Genomic DNA, 25,954 nt, shown 5'->3' with positions numbered 1-25,954 from the left:
AGAATGTTATATAATTGTGCAGTATGGAACCTTTTGGAATTAGACTTTTTCACTCAGTGTAATTATCTGGAAATTCATCCAGGTTGTTGCGTGTATCCATAATTTCTTCTTATTGCTGAGTAACCGTTCACCTGTTAAAGGATGTTTGGGTTGTTTGCAGTTTGGGGCTACTACAAATAAAACTGCCATAAATATTCATGTTCAAGTTTTATGTGAACCTCAGTCTTCATTTCTGTAATAAATGCCCAGGAGTGCAACTGCAAGGTTGTATGGAGTTGGAGGTTTATGAAACTGCCATAATATTTCACAGAGTAAGTATACATCCCCACTAGCAATGTATGAATGGATCTAGTTTCTCCATATTCTTGCCAGCATTTGATGTTGTTACTGTTTTTTATTTTAGCCATTCTGATAGAGATGTAGTGGTATTTCACTGTGATTTTAATCTGTATTTCCCTAGTGGCTAATGATGTTTAGCATCTTTTTGTGTGCTTATTTGCCATCTGTATGTCCTCTTTGGTGACAGTCTGTTCATATCTTTTGCGCATTTCCTGTTTTCTACTGTTGATTTTTGAGAGTTCTTGTATACTCTTAAAAAAAAAAGGACTTATAGAAAAAAAAAGGACTTATATCTAAAGATTTTATTTATTCATGAGAGACATAGAGAGACAGAGGCAGAGACATAGGCAGAGGGAGAAGCAGGCTCCATGCAGGGAGTCTGACGCAGGACTTGATCCTGGGACTCTAGGATCATGCCCTGGGCTGAAGGCGGCGCTAAACCACTGAGTCACCCAGGAATCCCTAGATATAAGTCCTTTATTGGATATGTGATTTGCAAATATTTTCTCCCACTATGTAGAGCTTGTCTTTTCATTATTTTAACAGGGTCTTTTACAGAGCAAAAGTTTTAGATTTTGATGACATCCAATTTATCAATTTTTCCTCTTGTGAATTGGATTTACGATGTCAAGTCTAAAAATACTTTGCTTAACTACAGATCCAAGATTTTCTATGTATTTTTCAAAAAAGGTTTATAGTTTTATCATTTACATTTATGTTTATGATCTATTTTTAGTTAATTTTTGTGTAATATGTAGAACTTAGTTTGAGGATTATTTTTCACTACAAATATCTGATTGCTAGAGCACCATTTGTTAGAAAGGCTATCTATCTTTCTTCTGTTGAACTGCTTTTGTACCTTTGTCAAAAATCAGTTGTACATGTTTGTGTGGTTCTGGGTTCTCGGCTCTCTTCTTTGATTTATAGGTCTATTCCTATACAAGTATCACACAGTTTTGATTACTGTAGCTATATATAGTAAGTCTTGGAATCAGATAAGCTAATTTCTCCCACTTTCCAAATTTATTTAGCGCTTCTATTTTCTCTGCCCCTCTCTCTATATTTTAGAATAACCTCATCTGTATCTACCCCAAAAAAATGTTGCTGAGATTTTGAAAGGGGTTGCATTAATGCATTTGTCAATGTGGGAATGGATATTTGTACTATGTTGAGTCTTCTAATATATGAACATGATAGATCTCCCCCTTTAGACCTTTGATTTCTTTCATCAGGGCCATATAGCTTTCAGCAAACACGTCTCATACATGTTTCACTAAATTTATACCTAAGTCTTCCATTTTTTTATTAAAAATTTTGAATCAAATTTACAATTGATATCAATGCATTCATTGCTAGCATGTAGAAATAATGATTTTTGTATATTTACCTTGTAACCTACAACCTTGCTGAACACTGGGAGTTTTTTAAGTAGGCTTCACACCCAGCATGGAGCCCAACACAGAGCTTGAATTCATGACCCTGAGATCAAGACTGGAGCTGAGATCAAGAGTCAGATGCTCTTAACAAACTGAGCCATCCAGGCACTCCAACTCTGGGACTTTTAAAAATGGATTCCTTGGGGTTTTCTACATAGGCAATCATGTAATCTTCAAAGATGAGCAGTTTTGTTTCTTCCTTTTTAATCTGTATGCCATTTCCTTTACTTGCCTTACTGCATTACCTATAATTTTTAGTATTATGCTAAATAAGAGTAGTCACTCTTGCCTGTTCCCAATCTCAGGAGGAAAGCATTCATCTTTGACTATTAAAAATAATGTTAGCTATAGGTTTTTGTAGATTCTCTTTACCAAGTTGATAAAATTCCTCTCTATTCCTATTTTTCTGAGAGTTTTTATTATGAATGGATCTTGCATTGCTTTTATGCTCAAGAAATCCTTTCCTGCTAAAGAGCCAGTATATATTCACAACCATTTTTCTATTTTTTAAAGGTTCCTGTTCTCCATCCCTAGCTACTTAGTATATCTGGAATTATTTCACTGTTAAATGTGTAAGCTCTTACTTCTGCTCAAGCAATGATGGAAACATGGGGACTTCTTTCTTTAAATAACTAGAAAACCAAATGAAATATAGGAAGCACCAATTTTCAAACATTAATAGGTAGTATAGCATGGTCCCTGAGAAAAGAGAAAAGAGCCCAGTGGTCTCATTGAGTTGAGACAACACACTAAAATTAAAATGTAAAGGAGGCCAGGGCAGCTAGAATTTTCAGGGAAAATACTAGAAAGAAAGGAGCTTTGTAGAGAAAGAGTTCCAGGGATCTTCAGATAGAATTCTTCATATTTTTTTTAGCTGAATTCTGCTCTATGCATATATATGAAAGAATTACCGAAGGCCAGGAAAAGAACTACTGAAAGCATTAGGCCTAAATATTCTTGGAGCTCATATATAACTGGGAATAGCTCCCGTTTCTACTAGCCAGAGTAGAAAAACACCGTGGAGCATCAGGCTGACTCCTAAGAAGGGTATCGTATTACTAGTGGGGCTAACTTAGCCAGATTAAAGGCTGCTCTGGACCCAGTCTCACTAATCTTAAAATTAAGCCTTAAAGGAATCCAACTAATTTCTGGTAACCTAACTGTGTGTTAAAAAGAAGTCCGACAACTACTTATAGTACTAAAACAAAATCCAGAATCCAATAAAGTTTGCAATATCCATCATCCAGTCAAAATTTACTAGGCATGCAAAAAGGGCATGAAATTAGGGTCCACAGTAAAGAAAAAAATTAGTCACTACAAATAGACCCAGATGATAAGATCAGCAGCTAAGTCTATTAAAAAGCTGTTAAAAAAAAAAAGCTATTACAAATATGCCTATTTTTAAGAAGGTATAAAAATATATGAATATATGAGAAATGAAATATTTAAAAATGAAAGATATAAAAAAGACCCAAATAGAACTCTAGAAATGACCATACATGAGTTAAAAATACATTAAATGAGACTAAGAGCAGATCATATACTGCTGAAGAAAAGATTAAACCTAAAGACACAGCAAGAAAAATTATCCAAAATTAAGCATGGCATGAATAAAAGATCAGACTATACATGACCTGTAGGGCAATTTCAAAGGTCTAACAAATGTATAACTGAAGAATCAAAAGTGGGGAGGAGGGAAGACAGAGAGAGAGCGAGCGAAAGAGAAAGAGAGAAAATATATCATTAATAAAATAGTGGCCGAAGTGGTTGAGGGATGGAAATCAATCAAGGATCTAGGCTTGTACCTTGAGAAACTAGAACAAGAAATAGCAAATTAAACCAAAAGTAAGCAGAAGGAAGGAAATAGTAAAGAACAGAAATCAAGGAAATAGGAAACGGAAAAATAGGAAAACAACAAATAAAGCCAAAATATAGTTCTTTAAAAAGATATAAACCTCTGGCTAGTCTGATCAGGAAAATATTCAGAGAAATAACAAATTACCAGTATCAGGAACAGAACCAAAAACATCCCTACAGACCTATGCATGTTAAAAGAATAAGGGAATATAAACAACTTTATACTAATAAATTTGATGATTTAGATGAAATACATAAGTTCCTTGAAAAGAAACAATCAAAGCTCAGTCAAGAAGAAATAACTTGAAGCACTATATCTGTTAAGAAAATCAATTAGCAGTTCTATAAGTCTTACCAATAAGAAAACTTTAGGCCCTGACAGTATCACTGGAAAATTCCATACTTAAGAAAAAAAAATAGCAATTCTATACAGAGTCTTCCAGAAAATATAAGAAACACACTGCAATGCATCACCATGAAATCAAAACCAAAAATATTATAAAAAAGCAAAATCACAAACCAATAGCCTTCATAAATGCAAAAATAAAGTCCTTAGCAAACTAGCCATATACAACATCATGACAAAGTAAAGTTTATCCCAGAAATGTAAAATTGTTTAAATATTCAAAAAGGAAATCAATGTAATTCACTGGGTTAACAGATGAAAACAAAAATATGATCTCAGTTAACAAAAGGCCTTCTCCAAAATGCAATATCCATTCATGACTGAAGACTCTTAAAGTAACACTAGAAGGAAGCTTCCTCAACCTAAAAAAGAGCATCCATGAAAAACCAACAGCTCACATCATACTAATGGAGAACATGTGAGTGCTTCCTCCTATCAGAAAAGCAAAGATGTCTGCTCTCAACACTTCAGTATTGTGCTAGAATTTCTGACTAGTGCAATAAGGCAAGAAAAATAAAAGACATATAGATAGATTGGAAAGTTAGAAGTATATCTGTGTATTCACAATTTGACTATATAGAAAATTCTCTGAAATTTAATCATAAGAAATCCAAAGAAAAAAAGCTACTAGAACTAAGTGTGTTTAGAAAGATGACCGGAAATGAGGTCAGAATACAAAAATAAATTGTATTTCTATATATTAGCAGTAAGCAATTAGAAATTTAAAAATAAACACATTGTCTTAAAAAATATGAAGTACTTAAGCATTACAAAACATGTACAAGACCTATATGCTAAAAACTATAAACTGCTGAGAAATTAAAGATCTAGTAAGTGGTGATATATAAAATGTTCATGGATTGGAAGATTCAATATTGCTATGATTTTAATTCTTCCAAACTGATCTATAGGTTCAATGTGATGCCAATCAAAATGCCACTAGGCTTTTTCATAGAAACTGACATACTGATTCTACATTTATGTGAAAATAAGGGCCTAGAATAACCAAAATATTTTGAAATAAAAGGAAAAATAAAGTTGAATTTGTAATACCTGATTTTAAGACTTAATAAACAGAGTGATAAAGACATTGTGTCATTGGCGTAAGTAAATATAGACAGGATTTCACTCCTATGTGAAATTTAAGAAACGAAACAAATGAAGAAAAAAGGAGAAACAAAAAAACCAGACTCTTATAAATATAGAGAACTGGTGGTTGCCAGAAAGGTGGGTGGGATGGATGAAATAAGTGAAATCAAATTAAGAGTATACTTATCATGATGAATAATATATAGAATTATTGAATCATTATATTGTACACCTGAAACAACACTGTATGTTAATCTTACTTGAATAAAAAAATTTTAAGAAAATCCAGAATAGACCTACACATACATGGTCAACTGATTTTCAACTAACATGCCAAAGTAATTAAATATAGTCCTAATGCCTCACACCATACATAAAAACTAGTTCAAAATGGCTCCTAGGCCTAAACATAAGCTAAAACTATATAACTCTTCTAGAAGAAGAAAACATAGGAGGAGTTAGGCAAAGATCATAAAAGAGAAAAATGATTAAACTTCATCAAAATAAAACTTCTGCTCTTTGAAAGATGCCACTAGGAAAATAAAAGAGAAAGCCACAGTGTAAGAGAAAATATTGGCAAAATACATAGCTGATAATAAACTTCTATTCAGAACATATAAAGAACTCCTGTAACTAAAAACAAAACAAAACAAAAACAAAACAACAACAAAAAACACCATAATCAACCCAATTAAAAAACTGGCAAGCAAAAAAAAAAAAAAAAACTGGCAAGCAACGTAAACAGACACTTCACTAAAGATATATAGATGGTAAATAGGGACATTAAAAAATGACCCTTGAGACACCTGGATGGCTCAGTGGTTGAACGTCTGCCTTTGGCTCAGGGTATGATCCCAGGATTGAGTCCCACATCAGGCTCCCTGCATGGAGCCTGCTTCTCCCTCTGCCTGTGTCTCTCTCCTGAATAAATAAGTAAAATCTTAAAAAAAAATTCTCACTAGTCACTGGGGAAATGCAAATTAAAATTGTAACAGAGATACCACTATACACACTAGCACGATTAAAAGTAAAAAGACGGACAATACCAATTGTTACCAAGGATGTGGCATAACTATAATACTCATAAGTTGCTGGCAGAAGGCAAAATAGCAAAGCCACTCTGGAAAGCAGGTTGACAGTTTCTAAAAATGTTGAACATACACTTAACATAAAAGCCCAGAAATAAATCTCACTCCTAGGTATATACCCAAAAGAAATAAAAATATATGTCCAAACAAAGATGTGTATGCAGAAGTTCATAGCAGCTTGATTCGTAATGGCTCAAAACTGGAGACAACACAAATGTTCCTAAAATAGTGAGTGGAGAAACAATATATCCATATAACAGAATACTACTCAGCAATTAAAAAAAAATACTGATACATTCAACGCAGGACTCTCAAAATCATTATGCTAAATCATTAGAAGCCAGAGACCAAAAAAATGTGCAACATGATCCATTTATATAGGAAAGGTAAAACTGTCAGGACAGAAAGTGGTTATGTTGATGCCAGGGCATCAGAAAGGGATTCACTGTGAAGGGGAAGGGAACTTTCTGAGACAGTGTAAATGTTCTAGATATACCACTCTACATATCTGTCAAAATTCATCCAACCACACACTTAAAACTGGTTAATTTAGGGCACCCAGGTGGCTCAGGTGGTTAAGTGTTTACCTTCAGCTCAGGTCATGATCCCAGGGTCCTGGATTTGAGTTCCACACTGGGCTTCCTGCTCAGCAGGTGTCTGCTTCTCCCTCTACCCCTCCCCTTGCTGTGATCTCTCTCTCTCTCTCTCTCTCTCTCTCATGCTCTAATAAAATCTTTTTAAAAACTGGTCAATTTTATAATATATACATATAACTTTTTAAAAGCTTGTAAGTTCTCTTTTCTGGGCTGACAGCTAACCAAGAAATGACAAGACACTGTTTACCTTCCCAGTCCTCCATGTAAGGGGCCTCTTCAGCTTCTTTCTCTGGAGTGGGTCTGTCTGTGAATTTTCCTTCTTTCATGACCCTGGTGATTTCTCGGAGCTGATGCAGCAACCGTTTTTCTTGGTCGGAAGTCACAGTCTGTGCTCTGCTTAGAAATATCAGACAACCCAGCCATTTAATAGTAAATGAACTCCTGGGCAATGAACACACAGACATCACTAAGATCTGTCTGGATCCTAGAAGAGGAAGTCCAACAGCAGCAGGTAAGTGTTCTAGGAATTGGTCCTGGGTATGCATAGCTGATAACTGGATATGTTAATTCAATGTTCTGATTTTATAAGGTGGGGAAATGAAGGCCCAGGAAAGATCAAGTGATTGCCCAAGGTCACATAATGAATTAAGGTCAATAATGGGACCAGACCACAGATGCTTACGCTGTCAGTTCAGCGGTCCTTCAGTATACCTCACTGCCCTGATTGTCTCATCTCCAAGAGATTTCACTATTACTCTTATTACCCATTTACTATAAGCCACTTTTCTCCAAAGCAAGGTCATCAAAAGAAAATATGCTGAGCTATTAGCCTCAACTACAGAAAAATATCCTATTAGCCCAACCCTGGAATTGCCAGACTACATCTACTTCTGCAGAAATAAAGAAATACCCTAAAATTTCAAAGCTGGATCATTCTGACAAATCAGTCCTTTAAACCAGAGAAACTGAGGTCCATAGAAGGGCAATTCTACATTTATTCCTATTGCTAGTTAATGTCAGCACTTGAACTACAACTAAAGTCTGACTTCTGATGGCAATTCTTAAAATGCTCAAGTTCCAATTTAGAAAACCTGGGTTTGAGTATCAATTTAGCTGGAAAACTGGGCAAAATGTCCACAAAAATAAGATGAGGCTCAAGATTAATGGTAGGACTATTTTGAGAAGCATGGCATCTCAGTCACAGGCAGAAAAAGCTCTACTCAAGAGACTGAGAACTGGTTTTATCTAGTGGCAGGATTTAACAGAAGCTACTTATGCACCTCTTAGAAATCCAAAACATTTGAAGGCAATTTAAATTCATGAAGGAAAAAAGACATTTAATATTAGCCTTGTGGAGATGCCATCAATTTTTCTAAGCATCCGGTCTCGAGCCTGTGTTCCTTTTTATGCTTAGCCTACAAACTTAAGCCTTAATGACTAACAGAGGAAAAACAGAGGAAAGAAGTATTCCTCCCTCCAATGTTAAGATGGTAAGTGAAGAAAAAGAAGGTACAACATTTCTACAGATCTCAGTGAGAAGACAACAAAAACACCATGAGTTCCAGTTCTTCCACACTAAATGGCCTCAAAGCCATAAACTGAAGAATCTGGTCTGTTCCACATTCAGCTAAAATCTTACATATATTGGGCCTCTTATAGTTCTGTTTTTCCTATCAGTACAGGAGTCCTGCCTTGTCACAACTGTTCATCTGCTCTCTATAATTCCTAATTCTTACTATTATAACAACCCACCTTGTGCAGGGCTTCTGATGCAACTAGGGCACCCCTAGATAAAAAAGCCTACTTGCTAGTATCCAATATATATAAAGAACTTATCAAACACCCAAAAGATAAATAACCCAGTTAGAAAACATGAAACAGACATTTTTCCAAAGAAGATGTACAAATGGCCAACAGGCACATGAAAAGATGCTCAACATCGCTCATCAGGGAAATGCAAATTAAAACCCCAATGAGATAGGACCTCATATCTGTCAGAATGGCTAAAATCAACAACACAGGAAACAAGTGTTGGCAAGGATTTGGAGAAAGGGAAACACTCTTACACAGTGGGTGGGAATGCAAACTGGTTTAGCCACTTTGGAAAAAAGTATGGAGGTTCTTCAACAAGTTAAAAATAGAACTAATCCATGATCCAGCAATTGCACTACTGACTACCCAAAGGATACAAAAATACTGATTCAAAGGGGTACATGCACCCTGATATTTATGGCAGCATTATCACCAATAGCCAAATTATAGAAAGAGCCCAAATGTCCTTTGACTGATGAATGTATACAGATGATGTGGTATATGTATCAATGGAATATTACCCAACCATGAAAAATAATTTAATCTTGCCACTTACAATGACATGAATGGAGCTAGAGAGTACTATGCTAAGCAAAGTAAGTTAGAGAAAGACAAATACTATATGATTTCACTCATATGTGGAATATAAGAAACAAAACATGAACATAGGAGGAAAAAAGACAAACCAAGAAACAGACTCTTTAAACTATACAGAACAAAATGAGGGTTGCTGGAGGGGAGGTGGGAGAGATGGGTTAAATGGGTGATGAGGTTTAAGGATGGCACTTGTGATGAGCTCTGGGTGTTGTATGTAAGTGATAAATCACTAAATCCTATACCTGAAACTAATATTACACTGTATGTTAACTAATTGGAATTTAAATTAAAACTTGAAAGGAGGGGATCCCTGGGTGGCTCAGCGGTTTAGCGCCTGCCTTTGGCCCAGGGTGCGATCCTGGAGTCCCGGGATCAAGTCCCACGTCAGGCTCCCTGCATGGAGCCTGCTTCTCCCTCCTCCTGTGTCTCTGCCTCTCTCTATCTCTCTCTCTCTCTCTCTCTCTCTCTGATAAATAAATAAATAAATCTTTAAAAAAAAACTTGAAAGAAAAAAAAAAAGAACCTACGTGTTTATCACAAAGCTCTGGCCTTGGGCTGCACATGTTACTTCTCTGGGCTGTCCTCAGTGCCTTCTCATTTTTACTGAATGAAACAGTCTTGACTCTGTTTCCTAACTCATGGGAAACCAGAACCCCTGATTTTAAAAGGGATGGCTAGGAGAAGCAGAAACAGGCAAGTGAAGCATTCGCAGAGAATTCTAAATTAAAGCATCCTCCTTTACCTCTGAACAAGCATATTTCCATTGTCCATATCATACATTAGGCAATTAATCATGGTCTACCTTACATCTTCTGGATTTATGTAATAAATATTTTTTGTAGATTCCTTATTGTCTCAATTTGGTTTGACAGACCTTGAGGGCACTGATATAAGTTCAGGACAGTACAGGCACAGTGCCATGAACATTACAAGTGCTCAATAAATATGTGCTAATTTAATTGGTCCCTATTTCTTTACCATCTATTTTCTCCCACCTCTCTGAAATCTGGCTTCTACTCCATTTTTACCAAAACTTTTTGAAAATCATCAATAAAGCTTTACTCTCGGGATCCCTGGGTGGTGCAGCGGTTTAGTGCCTGCCTTTGGCCCAGGGCACGATCCTGGAGACCCGGGATCGAATCCCACGTCGGGCTCCCAGTGCATGGAGCCTGCTTCTCCCTCTGCCTATGTCTCTGCCTCTCTCTCTCTCTGTGTGACTATCATAAATAAATAAAAATTTAAAAAAAACCTTTAAAGCTTTACTCTCAAGTCCAAGAATCTTTTTTTTCCCACATTTCATTCTTCTTGACCTCTCTGTACTATGGGCCATCCTCTCCTTAAAATGTTCTCTTCCCTTGACTATTGAGACCTTTGTATTCCTCCCACTTCTTTAATCAATCCTTGGATCTCTGATCCTGGCTCACTTTCCCCCATCTGCCTCCTAAACACATGGTTTTCCTGAAGGCTCAATCCTTGGGCTCTTACTGGTCCATTCTTACAGTCATGCCCTCAGGAAGCTGGCTGTATCACAAATTAAACCACTGCTTCTACATTGGTGATACCCACACTCTACCTCTAATCTTGACTTTTCACATGAAAACCAGTCTTAGAACTCCAGTGATCTAGGCATTTCCACTTAGAGGCCTTGCCATTACTGATGGTAACCTTAAATTCACTCTTCAAAACCAGATCCCAGTTGGCCCAGGATGAGGAACAGCTGCATGAGCAGCCACATTTTGTAAGGTTGGGTATGGCAGATTCCAAGATGCTAGAAAAATAGAAGGTCAAGTTAGAAGATTACTGATCAGACTTTTGAATGTTATAAACCCAGAGGAATCATCAAGTTCTGAATCCAAAAGTAAAGTATAGAGAGAATGAAATAGTTTCTTTCAAACACTATTCACGATTGGAACAGAATTCAGATCAGCAAAAGATTGCAGGCTACTGCCATACGGTAGGATATGCCTCAAGAATTTGATCTCACCTTTCTACGTGGCTCTGACCTCCAGCCAAATGATTTCCAAACTTGTGTCCTTAGTCCTGACTTCAGTACCCCAATTTCCTATTATTATTTTTTATCATACATAGATATTCTGATGGCACCTCAAACATACTCAAAGCTGAACTCATGATCCTTATACCAAAGCCTTATCTTCTTTCTCCTATTCTGTGTTTTTATCTTGGTTGATATAATCTTGTAGTCTGGGCCACAAATATCTAACTCATCTTTACCTCTTTCTTCTCCTTCATTGCTCTTACCTAGCTTTCCTTTTGGGGGAACTAAACCCTCTTCTGCTCATAGTGCAGAGGTTAGAGTGAAGCTATCCAACCCCTTACCTCTCCTTCAAGAGTGGCCATGGCCCATAGCCAATCATCACACTCCATCCTTTGGCTGCAGTGACTGATTCAGTGATATATACAGGATCCAAACTGGGCCAATTGTACCTTTTCTTAAAACTGGGTCTTGAATGCAGTGAAACCAGATCTGAAAACTTTTCATGTTAATTCATTCTGACAGTAGTCCTTGAAGAACCTGTCCATTTGTTTCTCTCCTCTGAATCCTCAGAGCTGTTCTGGTTTCCCTTCTTTCTGAAACCTGGATCTTTAGCTATTCCTTTGATACTGTGAGCTATCCCATAAATGCCTCAAGAATTTGATCTCCAACAAATTTTCCAATAAATTTTGTCTTCCAATAAATTCTGTCACCTTCTCCAAATTTCTGCTACCTAGAATCGACTGTTTGCTACCAAGGAATCCTGAAAATAGCCTGTGATTTTTAACTTTATATTTATTCATTTATTTAAACCTCTATACCCAACATGGAGCTCAAACTCACGACCCTGAGATCAAAAGCCACATGCTCTTCTGACTGAGCCAACCAGCTTGCGATTTTCTTCCTCTTCCATCAAGTCCCCTTGATTTGGCCCCTCATTTCCACTCTCACTAGCCTAGTTATTACCTTTTGCTAGAACTTTCCCTGTAATCTTCTAGCATGTAGCCACTCTGCATATCACACTAGAAGACTTACTTTTCTAAAGTACAGCAGATCATGACATTTCTCCTCAAAAGCCTTTAGAGGCATCCCACTATAAAACAATGAATTTCAAACTTCTCAGTCTACCATTCAAGACCTTCCAGTCTAGGCCAAGCTTACTTTTCTAGTTTTTCTCCCTTTACCTACCTCCCTATGCATTTATCCCAGTCCTGATACGTTCCATTCCAGTTACTCATGACTACCTGCTGTTCCAAAAACATGCCATGACTTTTTTTTTTAAACCTCATTTGCTGTTTGTGCTACTCTGAAATGTTTTTTCCCTGCCAAATTGTGCCTAAGGTGTCCTGCAAGGCTTATTCAAATCCCTGCTTTTCTACAGAGCTTCTTTGGTAGACAGAATAACGCTCCCTTCCCCACTCCCCAAAGAAATCCACATCTTAAGTCTTGGAACCTATAATGTTACCTTACATATAGGGGACTTACAGTTGCGATAGATTTAAAGTACAGATCAGCTGGCCTTAAAATACAGCTTACCCTGGATTATCTATGAGCGCACATGGAATTACTAGGGTCCTTAAAGATGGAAGACAGAGGCAGAAGAGGTCAGAGTAATAGGATGTAGGAAGGTCCCAACCCACTGTCATTGGCCTTGAAGATGGAGGAAAGGGTCCACTGAGCCAAGGAACGTGGGTAGCTTCTAAAACTTGAAAAAGGCAAAGAAGAGCCTCCAGCAGGGAATATAGTCCTGCCACCTTGATTTTAGCCCAGCGTAGGATGTGTAACAGAGAACTGTGAGATAATAATTATGTGTTGTTTTAAGGTAATACGTTTGTGTAATTTGTAACATCAGCCACAGAAAACTAATACCATCTTTGGAATACACTTGCTCTGAGATACAGTTTCTTAGAGAGAAAATAATACCTGCCATTGACCTCCACACAGGGCTACACAAAGCAAAATCAAACTAGGTGCCAAAGAAGATATTCTTATTGCTGAAACAGCCTGCATTATCTGAAGTACTTTCCTTATATCTACCTCATTCATTCTTTCAACATGTACTGACACTGTCAATGTACCAGCACCAGGAATACAAATTTGAACGATGAAAATTTCCTATCTTCAAGATTACAGGGTGTTTGAGTGCACAGAAAAGTTAACAGAACATCAGAAAGTAATACGATGCTTACAATATCAGTGAATGCAGGTGGCATGGGAGCACATCAGAGGAACACCTAACCAAGTCTGAAGTGCAGGCTAAGATGTTAAGAGAAGATAATGTCTAAGGGATACCTACAAGAAAGAGTTAAAATAAGGGTGTGTGGGATAGGGGTTGAAGAGACAGTCAACAAAGGAAAAAGTTATATGCAAAGTCCTAGGGATCCCTGGGTGGCGCAGCGGTTTGGCGCCTGCCTTTGGCCCAGGGCGCGATTCTGGAGACCCCGGATCGAATCCCACGTCGGGCTCCCGGTGCATGGAGCCTGCTTCTCCCTCTGCCTGTGTCTCTGCCTCTCTTTCTCTCTCTCTCTTGGTGACTATCATAAAATAAATAAAAATAAAAATTTTTTAAAAAAAAATCCTAGAAGCAAAGGCAAATGGGCATTTTAGAGAAGTAGTCCGTGTGGATGGAGCACAGACAGAGTAATGAAGATAAAGCAACAAAGGTATGTAAGGGCCATGTCACCCAAGACCATGTAAGCCAAGTTAAAGAATTCTATACTTTACCAAGAGTAACAGAGACCGGTTACAGGGTTAAAGCAAAACAAAACACCATAATCCATTTGTTTGGAAGAGAAAATGAATTGAAGAAGAGAGGCAAAATTAGAGAAAAGAAAAACACATGAGCTACCACATGAGACAGTCCTGACCTAGGTCAGAAGTAAAGACTTCAGGGTAAATATCCCTGATGAACAAAGATGCAAAAATCATCAACAAAATATCAGCAAACCAAATCCATCCATACACTAAAAGAATCATTCACTATGATCAAGTGGGATTTACTCCAGGATGTAAATCAATAGCCACAAATCAACATGATAAACCATATTAACAAAACAAAGGATAAAATCCATAGGATCATCTCAATAGATGCAGAAAAATTATTTGACAAAATTCAACATCTATTCATGATAAACTCTCAACAGTGAGCTTAGAGGGAGCATAACTCAATATAAGCAAGGCTATATATGATGAGCCCATCATATATAGATGGGTTAGATGTTAGCTAACATTCTCAATAGTGAAAAACTGAAAGCTTTTCCTCTAGATCAGGAGCAAGACAAGGATGTTCTTTCATGCCCCTTTGTTCAACACAGTACTGGAAGTTCTAAGCCAAGGCAATCAGACAAGAAAAATAAATAAAATGCATCCAGACTGGTAAGGAACAAGTAAAACTGTCACTCTTTGCAGAGGACATGATACTATACAAAGAAAACTCTAAAGGCTCCACCAAAGAACTATTATACCTAATAAATGAATACGGTAAAGCTGCAAGGTACAAAACTAATATACAGAAATCTATTGTATAGAAACCTGCATTTGTATATAGTAATAATGAAGCAACACAAAGAAAAATTAGAACAGTCCCATTTACAATTCCACTAAAAGGAATATATACCTAGGAATAAATTTAGCCAAGGGAGTGTGTGTGAACATGACTAATACTATCTTGCACAAATCCACCCTGATGACCACTCTGTGACCTGAAGCCTCCTTCAGTATAGCACTCCCCTCAATGCATGCTCTTTTTTGTTTGACCACACCCTTAAATATACCTTTGGGGTATAAGGTCCTTGATCTTCTCTGGAGCTATGACTGTGATTCTGAAACATTTCCTCCCAGGTCTTCCAGTATGTATTCCCCAATATCTAGGGCTATAAAAGCAGAACTTATGACAGGTGGGGTTATGGAGATCTACTTGTTTTGCAGATACCCACAGCACACTTCTGCTCATAAGTCCCTTTATTAAGTCACTTGTTGACAAACAGGATTCTTCAGCCTTTTTTCTTCTATCTTATGGCTCTTTAGGGCTTTAGAAATCATTTTGCGTTATACCCCCCTTTCAGAGAACAAGGTAAAAGACCCATACTCTGAAAACTATAAGGCAGCAATGAAAGAAACTGAAGATACCACAAATGGAAAGATATACCACATTTGTGGGCTGAAAGAATATTATAGATCTACAGATTCAATGCAATCTCCATCAAAACACCAACAGCATTTTTCACAGAACTACAACACATGCTAAAATATGTACGGAACCACAGAACACCCCCAAATAGCCAAAGGCATCTTGAGAAGAAAGAACAAAGCTGGAAGTATCACAATTGCAGATTTCAAGATAAACTACAAAGTTGTAGTTAAATACTTTGGTACAGTAAGGTACTGGCACAAAAACAGACAAACAGATCAATGGAATAGGAGAGAGAGCCCAGAAATAAATGCACACCTATGTGGTCAATTACTCTACAACAAAGGAGACAAGAATATACCCTGGAGAAAAGATGGTCTTTTTAATAAATGGTGTTGGGAAAACTGAAGAGCTACATGCAAAAGAATACAACTGGACCACTTTCTTACATCATACACAAAAATAAACTCAAGATGGATTAAAGATAATGTGAGACCTGAAACCATAAACTCCTAGAAGAAAACATAGGTAATGTCTTTGACATCAGCCTTAGTGACATTCTTCTTGCTATATCTTCTCACGCAAGGAAAACAGAAGTAAAAATAAATTATTGGGATGACACTGAAATAAAAAGCTTTTGCACAGTGAAGGAAATCATCAACCAAATGAAAAGGCAATCTACTGAATGTGAGAAGATATTTATAAATGATATTTCTGATAAGTGGTTAATATCCAAAATATATAAAGAACTTCTGGGATCCCTGGGTGGCGCAGCGGTTTAGCGCCTGCCTTTGGCCCAGGGCGCGATCTTGGAGACCCTGGATCGAATCCCACGTCGGGCTCCCAGTGCATGGAGCCTGCTTCTCCCTCTGCCTATGTCTCTGCCTCTCTCTCTCTCTCTCTCTATGTGTGACTATCATAAATAAATAAAAAATAAAAAATAAAAAAAAATGGCCCCCAACAAATAATCCAATTAAAAATAGACAGAGGACTTGAACAGATATTTTCCAAAGAAGACAGACAGATGGCCAATCGACACATGAAATGATGTTCAACATCACTAATCATTGGGGAAATACAAATCAAAACCATAATAAGGTATCATCTCACACCTATCAGAATGGCTAGAACCAAAAAAACAACAAGTGTTGGCGAGGATATAGAGAAAAAGGAACCCTTGTACACTGTTGGTAGGAATTTAAATTGTTGCAGCCACTGTGGAAAACAGTATGGAGGTGGTTCAAAAAATTAAAAATAGGACTACTATATGATCTAGTTATTCCACTACTGGGCATTTACCAAAAAAGACCAGCAACACTAATTCAGAAGTATGCACCCTGTGTTTATTGCAGCATTATTTACAGTAGCCAAGACATGGAAGCAACCCAAGTGTCATCCACTTGGGATGAATGGATAAAGATTTGTTGTGTACACACACACACACACACACACACACACACACACAAGCGTGTGCATGCACATGCACTGGAATGCTATTACTAAGCATAAAAATGAATGAGATCTTGCCATTCACAACATGGATGGACTTACAGGGTATCATGCTAAATGAAGTAAGTCAGACAGAGAAAAATATTAAAATACCATGATATCACTTACACATGAAATCTAAAACACACACAGAAATAGACTCAAATACAGAGAACAAGCTGATGGTTGCTGGTGGGGAGAATGGGCAAAATAGGTAAAGGACAGTAAGAGGTACAAACTTTCAGTTATAAAACAAGTAAATCACATAGGTAAAAAATACCACAGAGAATATAGTCAATAATACTGAGATAATGCATGGTGACAGATGATAATTACACTTATTGTGGTAAGCACTATGTAAGATATACTGAAACTAACAGAATACTGTATGTCAACTATAATTTTTTTAAAAAGGCATTCATTCTCTAATGCATTCTTCCATTTCAACTAACACTTTTTTAGAGCCTACTGTTGGCCTGTGCTAGGCTCTGGGAATAATACAGATAATCCCTATCCTAGCAGAGCTTAGAGTCTTTTGCAGGGAGACAGACTTATTAATTAGGAAGAAATAACAAGACAGGGTGATTGATGAGATATAGGAAGTGAAGAAAAAGGTAAATCAAGGATAATATCAGATTTCTGCTTTGGGCAATTAAGTAGATGGTGGGAGCCACTTGCCAAGATGGAGAATATTAAAGGTGGAGTAGAGTCAGCTGGAGATAGATAATGATTTTCATTTTGCACATTCTTTCAAAAGACATTTATCAACTGAAGAAGGGCAGATAATCTATGAGACATAGGACCCTGAATATAAAGGTCAGGAAATGAAGAGAAGGATCTTAGCAAAGAATGCCATGATTACCTCTTCTACCCATGATTCATGTACAAATGCTTGTCTCAAAAGTGAGTATCTACCCTTTTTCAACAATAAGAACTTCCTTAGTATCTATTATGTGAACAATGAACTAAACAGACTAAGTCTGTCCTCAGTAAGTTTATATCCCAGGAATGCATGCCATAAATCTACAGTTTCATATGCATCCTCAACATGCCTTCTCTGGCTGTTTTCTGCCTGGGTTGCACCCCACTTCTCCCTCAGGCCGTGCCACGCTTCCAGGAGGTGAATGATTACAACTAGACATGCTGCTTCAGTTGTAATTCCTAGGTTAAGTTTCAGAAACCACATATTTCTGGAATTTTAAGAAAACCTTATAATTATGGAATTAACATTCCCTAAAAGGACTTAGAAGGCTGTAAGTGAACATGGTTTCTGTGTCTTTAATCCCCTCCTAGACTCTCAGAGCCTGGAGATGTGTTAAATTTTGATCTGCTAGAAAAATACCGGGGTATTTGAGGCTCTTCTCATAATCACAGAAACACAGAGAAAAACAAATGCCACAGACACTAAGGTTAAAGGATATAAACGTAAAAAAAGGAAATCACGTAAAACATGGGGCTAGTTAGCCCTTTGAGTTTGAGGGTGAAGTCCCATAAGGCCTACCTGTAAGGATAGAAGGTACTAGATCATAAGTGACAGAGAGAAAAGTCATCTTTTTAGAACTGGAAGATGAGAGATTTGAGAACGGGAGCTACAAGCTATGTTCTCTTCAGTGGAAGGAGAGTCAATCCGCAGTTTCTGAGAAGTACTGTGGGAAAATGTTTTACAATCATTGCCATGTGGCAAGCTGGATTCAACAGGTTCTCAAGGAGTCCATACCTTACTTAGCATCTTACAAAGAATAAACATTCTGAGCTAGGACCTGTGGCCCCAGAAACAATGAGATGGCACAACTCTAGCTGCAGGGTGGGGACCACTCATCTACCTTACAGAGAAGTAATCCTGGCACAAAGCGTAAAGTAGTTACAGTCACAGTACTACATCACTGGCTTACGCAATGGACAGAAGATATGCACAGGTTAGAAAGCAGAACTATATGATTTGAACTAAGGGAGTGTGAACAGCAGTAATAGAAAATATCTTCCTCTTGTTTCTTACTTCAAGGCCCAGGGGCTTAGTCTCCCAGATGGGAAGCCCTGCCCACAGGTTTTCATCTATGGTTTTCATGACCCTTAGGTGTGGCATGGGTCTTCAAATGGACCAGGGCACAGATACTCTTTGAGGCTTGAGGGTCCATAAAAGGCTGGTAGTTCCCCACCTAGACTGTGAGTAGTACAAGTTAAGGGCAGAAAAGACCAGAAAAGTATAGCTGTACAAATTGGTTTAGTCACACTCCGACAAATACTTCTACATTAGATAATGATATAAGGTATCATTATAATGATATAAGGTATTCTCTCAGTGCTTTGTTCTTCATAAGTGCTCAACAAGTATCAAGTTTTATTACACACTTCCAGAGATATACTCATGTGTAAGTATGTACACATTCCTCTACCTCTATGGGAACAGTCTGGATAGTCACTCTGCCTTCTGAACCAAAAAGTGAAGGCTCCTGGGTGAAGACAGGCAAGGTTCATTCTCATCCTCATTTCAGCATCATTTTAGATGTTGTAGGAAAAAGTCAAGCCAAGGAGCTGCAATCTGAGAATGTTTACTCTTGCCTTATCTAGCCAAAGATGCGCAAGGCTGGATCCAAGGAGCTGAGAAGGATATGAGGCACTAGCACCACCAACATGGCAAACAGAGGCCATGGTGCAGCAGTAGTTTTCTTGGAAGCAGAGACTCCACAGTGAGCCCACAGGATGGACCTCTTAACACCTGGGATTCTGCCACTCACCCTCAGTCTTTCCTCCATCTTTGTCAGAAGGTCTTGCTAAGACTGAATCCCTCTCCTTTCTCAAGCTGACATTCTGGTTTTTCCTCCCTGGCCTTCCTACATCTATATTTTCTTAGTTTTTTGCCCACTTTCATCAACCTCCTGAAGCCACCTTTTCAGATTCTCAGCCAGCCTAGTAGCAGGAGGGTGGTCTTCCCTGTAAGGCATCCTAAAGGGCTAGCTGAACTTTGGACCCCACTTTACATGTCTAATCCTGTTCCGGAATAGAAAACACAAAATACAAATGCCTAATCACCCTTGTCCTCTTCTTTTTGTCTCAAGCAGATTTAAGAAGGCATAATTTAAAGTAAAACCAAATTATTAGACAGCTATGAAATTATCTTCCTTAGAACCTGGTTATTTCACTGGGCAAGACTGCTCATAAACTTCCCCTCACAATAATGATAACGTGTACAATACTCAACAAAGACTTTTGAAAGCAGATGGTATGAAAATGGAAATACTTAGTAAAAACGAATATGTAAATGACAAATAAGTTGACAATTATATAAAATGAAAATAAATGGTCCAGAAATCAAAGTAAAGCAAAATTCTAAATGGATTCTCTAAATGGGAAATAGTCTGAGTCCTGTTATGTGAAAACCTACCTCTCACCATTAGGTCCCACTCTGTTGATTAATTTTTCCATGGCTTCCTCTGTCTCTTTCAGTTTTTCTTGCAGTTGAACAAGCTCGAAATTGGCTGAAAAACAAGCATCAATCTAAGGAACCATTATACATAACTCCCAAAGCTCTTTTCTGAAACTGTCTGGCTGTGATACCCTACAAATAATCCTAGCTGGTTTAGAGATTCAGAGAAGAGCCTCATGTCTCTCCAGCTGGTCCAATCAGGACACAAAAGGTACCAAGGTGTGGCCACTGAGATCTAAAGGATATAGGTTTTGGGAGTAATAAACAAATCACTCTCTCTTACATGGAAACACAGCAGGACCAGCTAAAAAAAATACCTAGGAGAAGAGAAAACAAATAAAACACCCCACTCAACATGATCACCCAAGAAGAAATGAAGAAGATAAACATATCCTTTCTAATCCAATGATGCTTGAGGGGAAAAGTACCAAACACACAAGGTACTTTAGAAAAGGAGGTAACACCCTGAAATGAGCAGGATTTCACCTGAACCCAAAGTCTGAAAACATATCTAGAGGATCATGATTTTAATACTATCCTTTCTTCACAGAGGAAGTCTTGAACTAGGGCTGAAGCCTGCCTGACCAACGTTTCCTACCCTCATCATTTGGGATGAAGTGGTGTACTTGGTCCCCAGTATTCTCAACAAAGGTCAACAGAGATCACATCTATCTACTGAAATTAAGACCCTAAAAGTAGAGTAGAAAAAAAAAATCAATTAGTACATGAAATGAACTTTAAGGCAGCAGGAAAACAAAATGCTGTTCACTATGCAGATAATCCAGTTTTTCTGTTTCACACACGAGTATCCTTCTAACCAGATATATTTAGAAGGCCACTGTAAAATATAGTATTTCAAAGGCCTTTTAATACTTTTAGAACAAATTCTTATGCATGCGGTTAACATCTGCAGTGTCTAGAGGACTGTGCCACATAAATGCTTAGGTTATTTTAATTGCATTATTCAAAATTGAAGGATAAGAAGCAGATATAACTGCTATATTACAAGACAGCTGTTCTTAAGAATTCATTTTATTTATATCTGTTTTAAATGCATTATGTGATTGGATACAGAACTTGTTATTCTTTGAGAGTCCAAAAATCTTTTCAAAATTATTTTACTGATGCATTTACCATCACTGTTGGTTAGACATTATCTCAATTAAGAATGCAGGACCTAGGGGATCCCTGGGCGGTGTAGCAGTTTAGTGCCTGCCTTTGGCCCAGGGCGTGATCTTGGAGTTCCGCATGGGGCTTCCTGCATGGAGCCTGCTTCTCCCTCTGCCTGTGTCTCTGCCTCTGTGTCTCTCATGAATAAATAAATAAAATCTTTTAAAAACAAAACAAAACAAAAAAAACTCAAGCGCTTTCTTAAAGGATTCCTTGTATATTTAAGATTTCTAAAAAGGATGCAGACTATGACTGGGATATCTACTTCCCAGAGAATTCTGAGTATATCCAAAAAGCAGTTAGGGCCAAGGGCAGATGCTTCAGTGGCTCAGCCTCACTTCACTTTGCTGCTTTCTCTTAAAAACTTCTGATGGGGATCCCTGGGTGGCGCAGGGGTTTGGCGCCAGCCTTTGGCCCAGGGTGCGATCCTGGAGACCCGGCCGGGATCGAATCCCACGTCGAGCTCCCGGTGCATGGAGCCTGCTTCTCCCTCTGCCTGTGTCTCTGCCTCTCTCTCTCTCTCTCTCTCTGCGACTATCATAAATAAATAAAAATTAAAAAAAAAAAAGAAATTCATTAAAAAAAAAAAAACTTCTGATGAGGCTTCATTATCCACAGGATAAAGCAGTTTGGCCTCCAAGGCCTTCAGTGACATGGCTTAACCTATCTGCTCCCCCAGGCCATCCTGTATCAGGCTGTGTCTTCCTTAAGCCATCTCATCTATCTGACAGGACCCAGCTTCATGTCATTTCCCGTAAGGCCCTCATCAAGTCCCCTTCTAGATAATAAACTTTGCACAAGTTATTTTTCCTGATATTCATCCTAGACTATGGATTCTTAGGAGAAAGAGCCATGCCATACACATTTCATTTCTCCAGAGGGCACAGAATACTCCACTTGGTCAGTAAATATTTGATGACCGTGTTATTTCATGAGTCAAAAGTGTTAAACCCTGTCCCTAGATTTAATAACCTATTTTGGCCATGACTTGATCTTTCTTCCTTAGTTTTCCTGTCTGTGAAATAAAGGTATCTGCTACAAATATTCTAAAGTCTGGAATGAGAAGTAACCCATTCTAAATGTGAAATATTAATTTGCTAATATATAAAAAAGTAAACGGGTAGTTTTATAGTTTTGGAACTCTTTCTCTTAAAAGCTCAACATCAATTTGGAAACTCAAGACTTCCCGAGCTTAGGTAAAAATGGCATTGGATTTGGGGAAATTTTTAAGAAATTCTTTTAAGACATATCCATAGATTGCCCCTCTGACCATATTATGGCAGTCTGACTCAATAAAACCTGTGCATATACTGAGAAGGGGCACTTACTAATTTTCCTGTGGGTGTTTCCAGCTGTGGCAGTAGAACATTTCCGATCCTCTGCAGTAGTTTTCCCCTTTGAAAGCTGAGAATTGAAGGAGGTACAGCACATCAACAGCAGCTCAGAACCTCAAAGTCATGGAACCCCTCATATTAAATGAAAAAAAAAGGTTGGGAGATAAAAATTAAGTCAGAAATCAAATCAAATACCAATATCAGAGAAACATTTCATTTTTTATTTTTATTTTTATTTTTTTTTAATTTTTATTTATTTATGATAGTCAGAGAGAGAGAGAGAGGAGAGAGAGAGAACCAAAAGAAGGCCCCCAAATGAAAACCCATCAAGTCACAAAGACAAAAAAAAATCTCTTTCCAGGTCATCTGCCTTTCCCACACTCATCTAAAAGGGGATGTACAGCCCCCAGGGGTGTTCTTACAGAGGCAACTCGGGTCCCAAACAGAGTTCCTGAGCAAGAAGAAACTTGCTTCTTACTCTGATTAGAAGGGCACAGTGAATATTTAAGATTTCCAAAAAGGATACAGAATGTGACTTCTGTTCCACTTCAGTGTCTAGGCCCATAGCTCACTGAAGTCCACCTGGAGAGGGAACTTAACTGGGAGTTGCTTTTGAAGAACCCAAACCATGTCTCCCCAGAGCTACGAGACATCAGGCTTAGTTTCAGGATTGGCAGTTTTGTTTCAGCAAACTACAGCAGATGTTAAAAACATCATTTCACACTCCTGGAGGGGGAAAAGGAGGACAAAGTGGTGTTGGTATGGTCATTATTTGGTCTCACAGTGGGCTACTTGGAAATCACTGTGCCAATCCTAGTAATAAAGTTATCCTTAAAATAGCTTTACACCTTTTCAGCTTGCAAAGGCATCCAGTCAAAGAAACAGAAACAAAAAAACTGGAGTGGGAGGAGCTTTGATCTTTATTGCATTAGCAACTAGAAGACCCAGGCTCAAGACGTGATTCTACAGTTCTAGTTGTGACTTCTAGGGCAAACCATTTAAGCTTTGAGCGAAAATCTCCTCTTCTATAAAACCAAGGTAACAATTATCCTAAATACCTCATAAAGAGAAAGCAAGGTTTAAAGAGAATTTGAATAAAGGTTATGAACTGTAAAGAGTTTTAATGCCAAAAAAATGATTTTTATTAGGATACCAAATTTTCTTGATATAATATGATCAAGATGATTCCACTTACCTTAAATAGAATATATAATATATATAAAAAAATCCCAAAACCATAGATTGGAATAATCTGTCCCATCAGGCCTCTTCCACTACCTCCTCCTCCAGTGCCTCCACCAGATCCTTTGGCCTTTGCAAATGCCTCTGCAAGGTGAGACCTCTGGAAACGAGCCCCAGGGGTCTGGCCATCTGCGGGTGGCTGGTGATGATGCATCATCGGTGGAAATCGACCCAACTTTCCTGAGAAAATAATCAGTATTTATTTCTTCTACTATTTTAAAGATAGCTCTTATGAAACTACCTCATACACTGAGGCATAAAGAACAGAAGCCAACTCAAATAAGTTAAGAAAAAACAGGAACTTGACTTTAAGGATACAGAGGTATCACACAGATAATAAATATGACGTAGCAATCTACCTGTTCTCCAAACCCTTTTAGGTCCATAGCTTGGTAAGATTTTTCAGCTTCCTATGCAGTTAAAGGTAGTCATGAGATAGAGTTCTAGCCAGAGGAATGGGAGTGGTGTGTGCTGATTCAAGGCCTGGCCTATAAAACTTCTCCTGTATTAAACTCCATTTCCCATCTGCAGGCTTCATACTGACCTAGGCAGACCTTTGAAGTCATGTGATAAAAATGGCAGAGCCTCCATTAGTGTAGGTTTCTGAATAACTGTGTGGCACAGAGCCCTCCAATGCTGCTACTCCACCAACTTAGAACCATCTGGACCTGTTTATGTGAGCAAGAAATAAACTTCTATTGTGTTAGAGCCATTAAACCCTTTCGAGTCTGTTACAGAGTTAGCCACCCCTAACTAATACAGAAAAGGAAATGCAATCTGGTCTCAGAAGAGAAAAGAACCAGAAGCTGGAAAGCCATCAGGATCCAGGACAGCTACTCTCATGTTCTACAGTCTCCCTCTCCATGGGGCCAGAGGCTCCTTCCTGTGTTTCTCCATGCCTATTTTCTTTATTCTCCCTTCTGTGCAGACCATTTCTCTAGCTTCTTTGTGAACATGGAGAAATATGGGTCACCCCAAAACCAAAACCCCTCAGTCTGCATGTCCTTCAAGAGGCCAACAGAGACTAGTCACAATTCCAAGTTCCTTGGAAGATTTGATCACTCTTCTTGGGTAGGTATGCATCCCTTTCCCCACTGGCTATCGCTTGCGCAGACAGGATTCATACAGCACAAACAGGGTCACCGGGTCCTGTGAGTAGAAGCATAGGGCTTAGAGAAAGGAGTGTGCAATTTTCTTGAATCTTTTTCCTCCATCAGGGGCAGTCAAACATTAACACCAACTGCCAAGCCTCCTGAGAGCCATAGGTGAGAAAGGAAAGCCCTCTCTTCAAAAGGCCATGTAAACAGGTTTGTGGGGGGAAACCACTGGGAGCTAACATTACAGAGAAGAAAGACTTCATAAATCAGACTCTAAAAATACAAACTATACAGTGAAATACTGTTAGATTTGACTTCAACACAACTGTAGATTTCTGTTCAATACAGAATACCACAAAAAGAGTTAAAATAGAGGACAGACAAGGAAAAGCTCCTGCAACATCTAAAGTTGCCAAGAGACTAAATGTCTAGAATAGATAAGGAATTTCTACAATTTGATATAAAAATCACAAGAAACCTGATAGAAAAACAGTCAAAAGCTACAGGAAGGGAAGCTACAGAAAGAGAAGGTGAAATGATTAGCAAGTAAATGAAGAGATGATCAAACTCAGAGTAAAAGCAAATACAAATTCTAATAACCAGATAGCATTGTTCATACTGTTCAGAAGGGCTTAAAAGTTAGAATGGTGGTTACAGTAAAGGTTGGCAAAGATGTAAAGAAGTTAAGTGGATATAGCCATTTTGCTAAGAGTCCTTAGTGACATGAAGTATGTCTGTGTCCTATGTGATGCAGTGATCCCACTCTGGTGGATAAATTCAAGAGACATTCCAAGTAGGATGGTCTAGATGCAAGTTATATACATTAGAGACCTATGTAAGAATGTCTGCTGTGATGA

At 38.1% G+C, this 25,954-nt stretch overlaps 1 protein-coding gene across 1 annotated transcript in view; it reads right to left on the bottom strand.

The window, feature by feature from the left end:
* The window catches only part of RIC3 (RIC3 acetylcholine receptor chaperone), a 53,214-nt gene that overhangs the window by 8,576 nt on the left and 18,684 nt on the right, over positions 1 to 25,954 (bottom strand). Inside the window, exons 2-5 of the mRNA XM_055317910.1 lie at positions 23,954 to 24,180; positions 22,753 to 22,828; positions 20,213 to 20,306; positions 7,059 to 7,204 (exon numbers count right to left, since the gene is read on the bottom strand). Of these exons, the coding sequence (XP_055173885.1) occupies positions 7,059 to 7,204; positions 20,213 to 20,306; positions 22,753 to 22,828; positions 23,954 to 24,180 (543 nt within the window). The remainder of the gene's footprint in view (positions 1 to 7,058; positions 7,205 to 20,212; positions 20,307 to 22,752; positions 22,829 to 23,953; positions 24,181 to 25,954) is intronic.

The sequence above is a fragment of the Nyctereutes procyonoides genome, unplaced genomic scaffold (genome assembly GCF_905146905.1).
Source record: "Nyctereutes procyonoides isolate TBG_1078 unplaced genomic scaffold, NYPRO_anot_genome, whole genome shotgun sequence".
Taxonomy (NCBI): domain Eukaryota; kingdom Metazoa; phylum Chordata; class Mammalia; order Carnivora; family Canidae; genus Nyctereutes; species Nyctereutes procyonoides.
The sequence above is the reverse complement of the archived record's forward strand: the minus strand, read 5'-3'. Positions and strand labels throughout refer to the sequence as shown.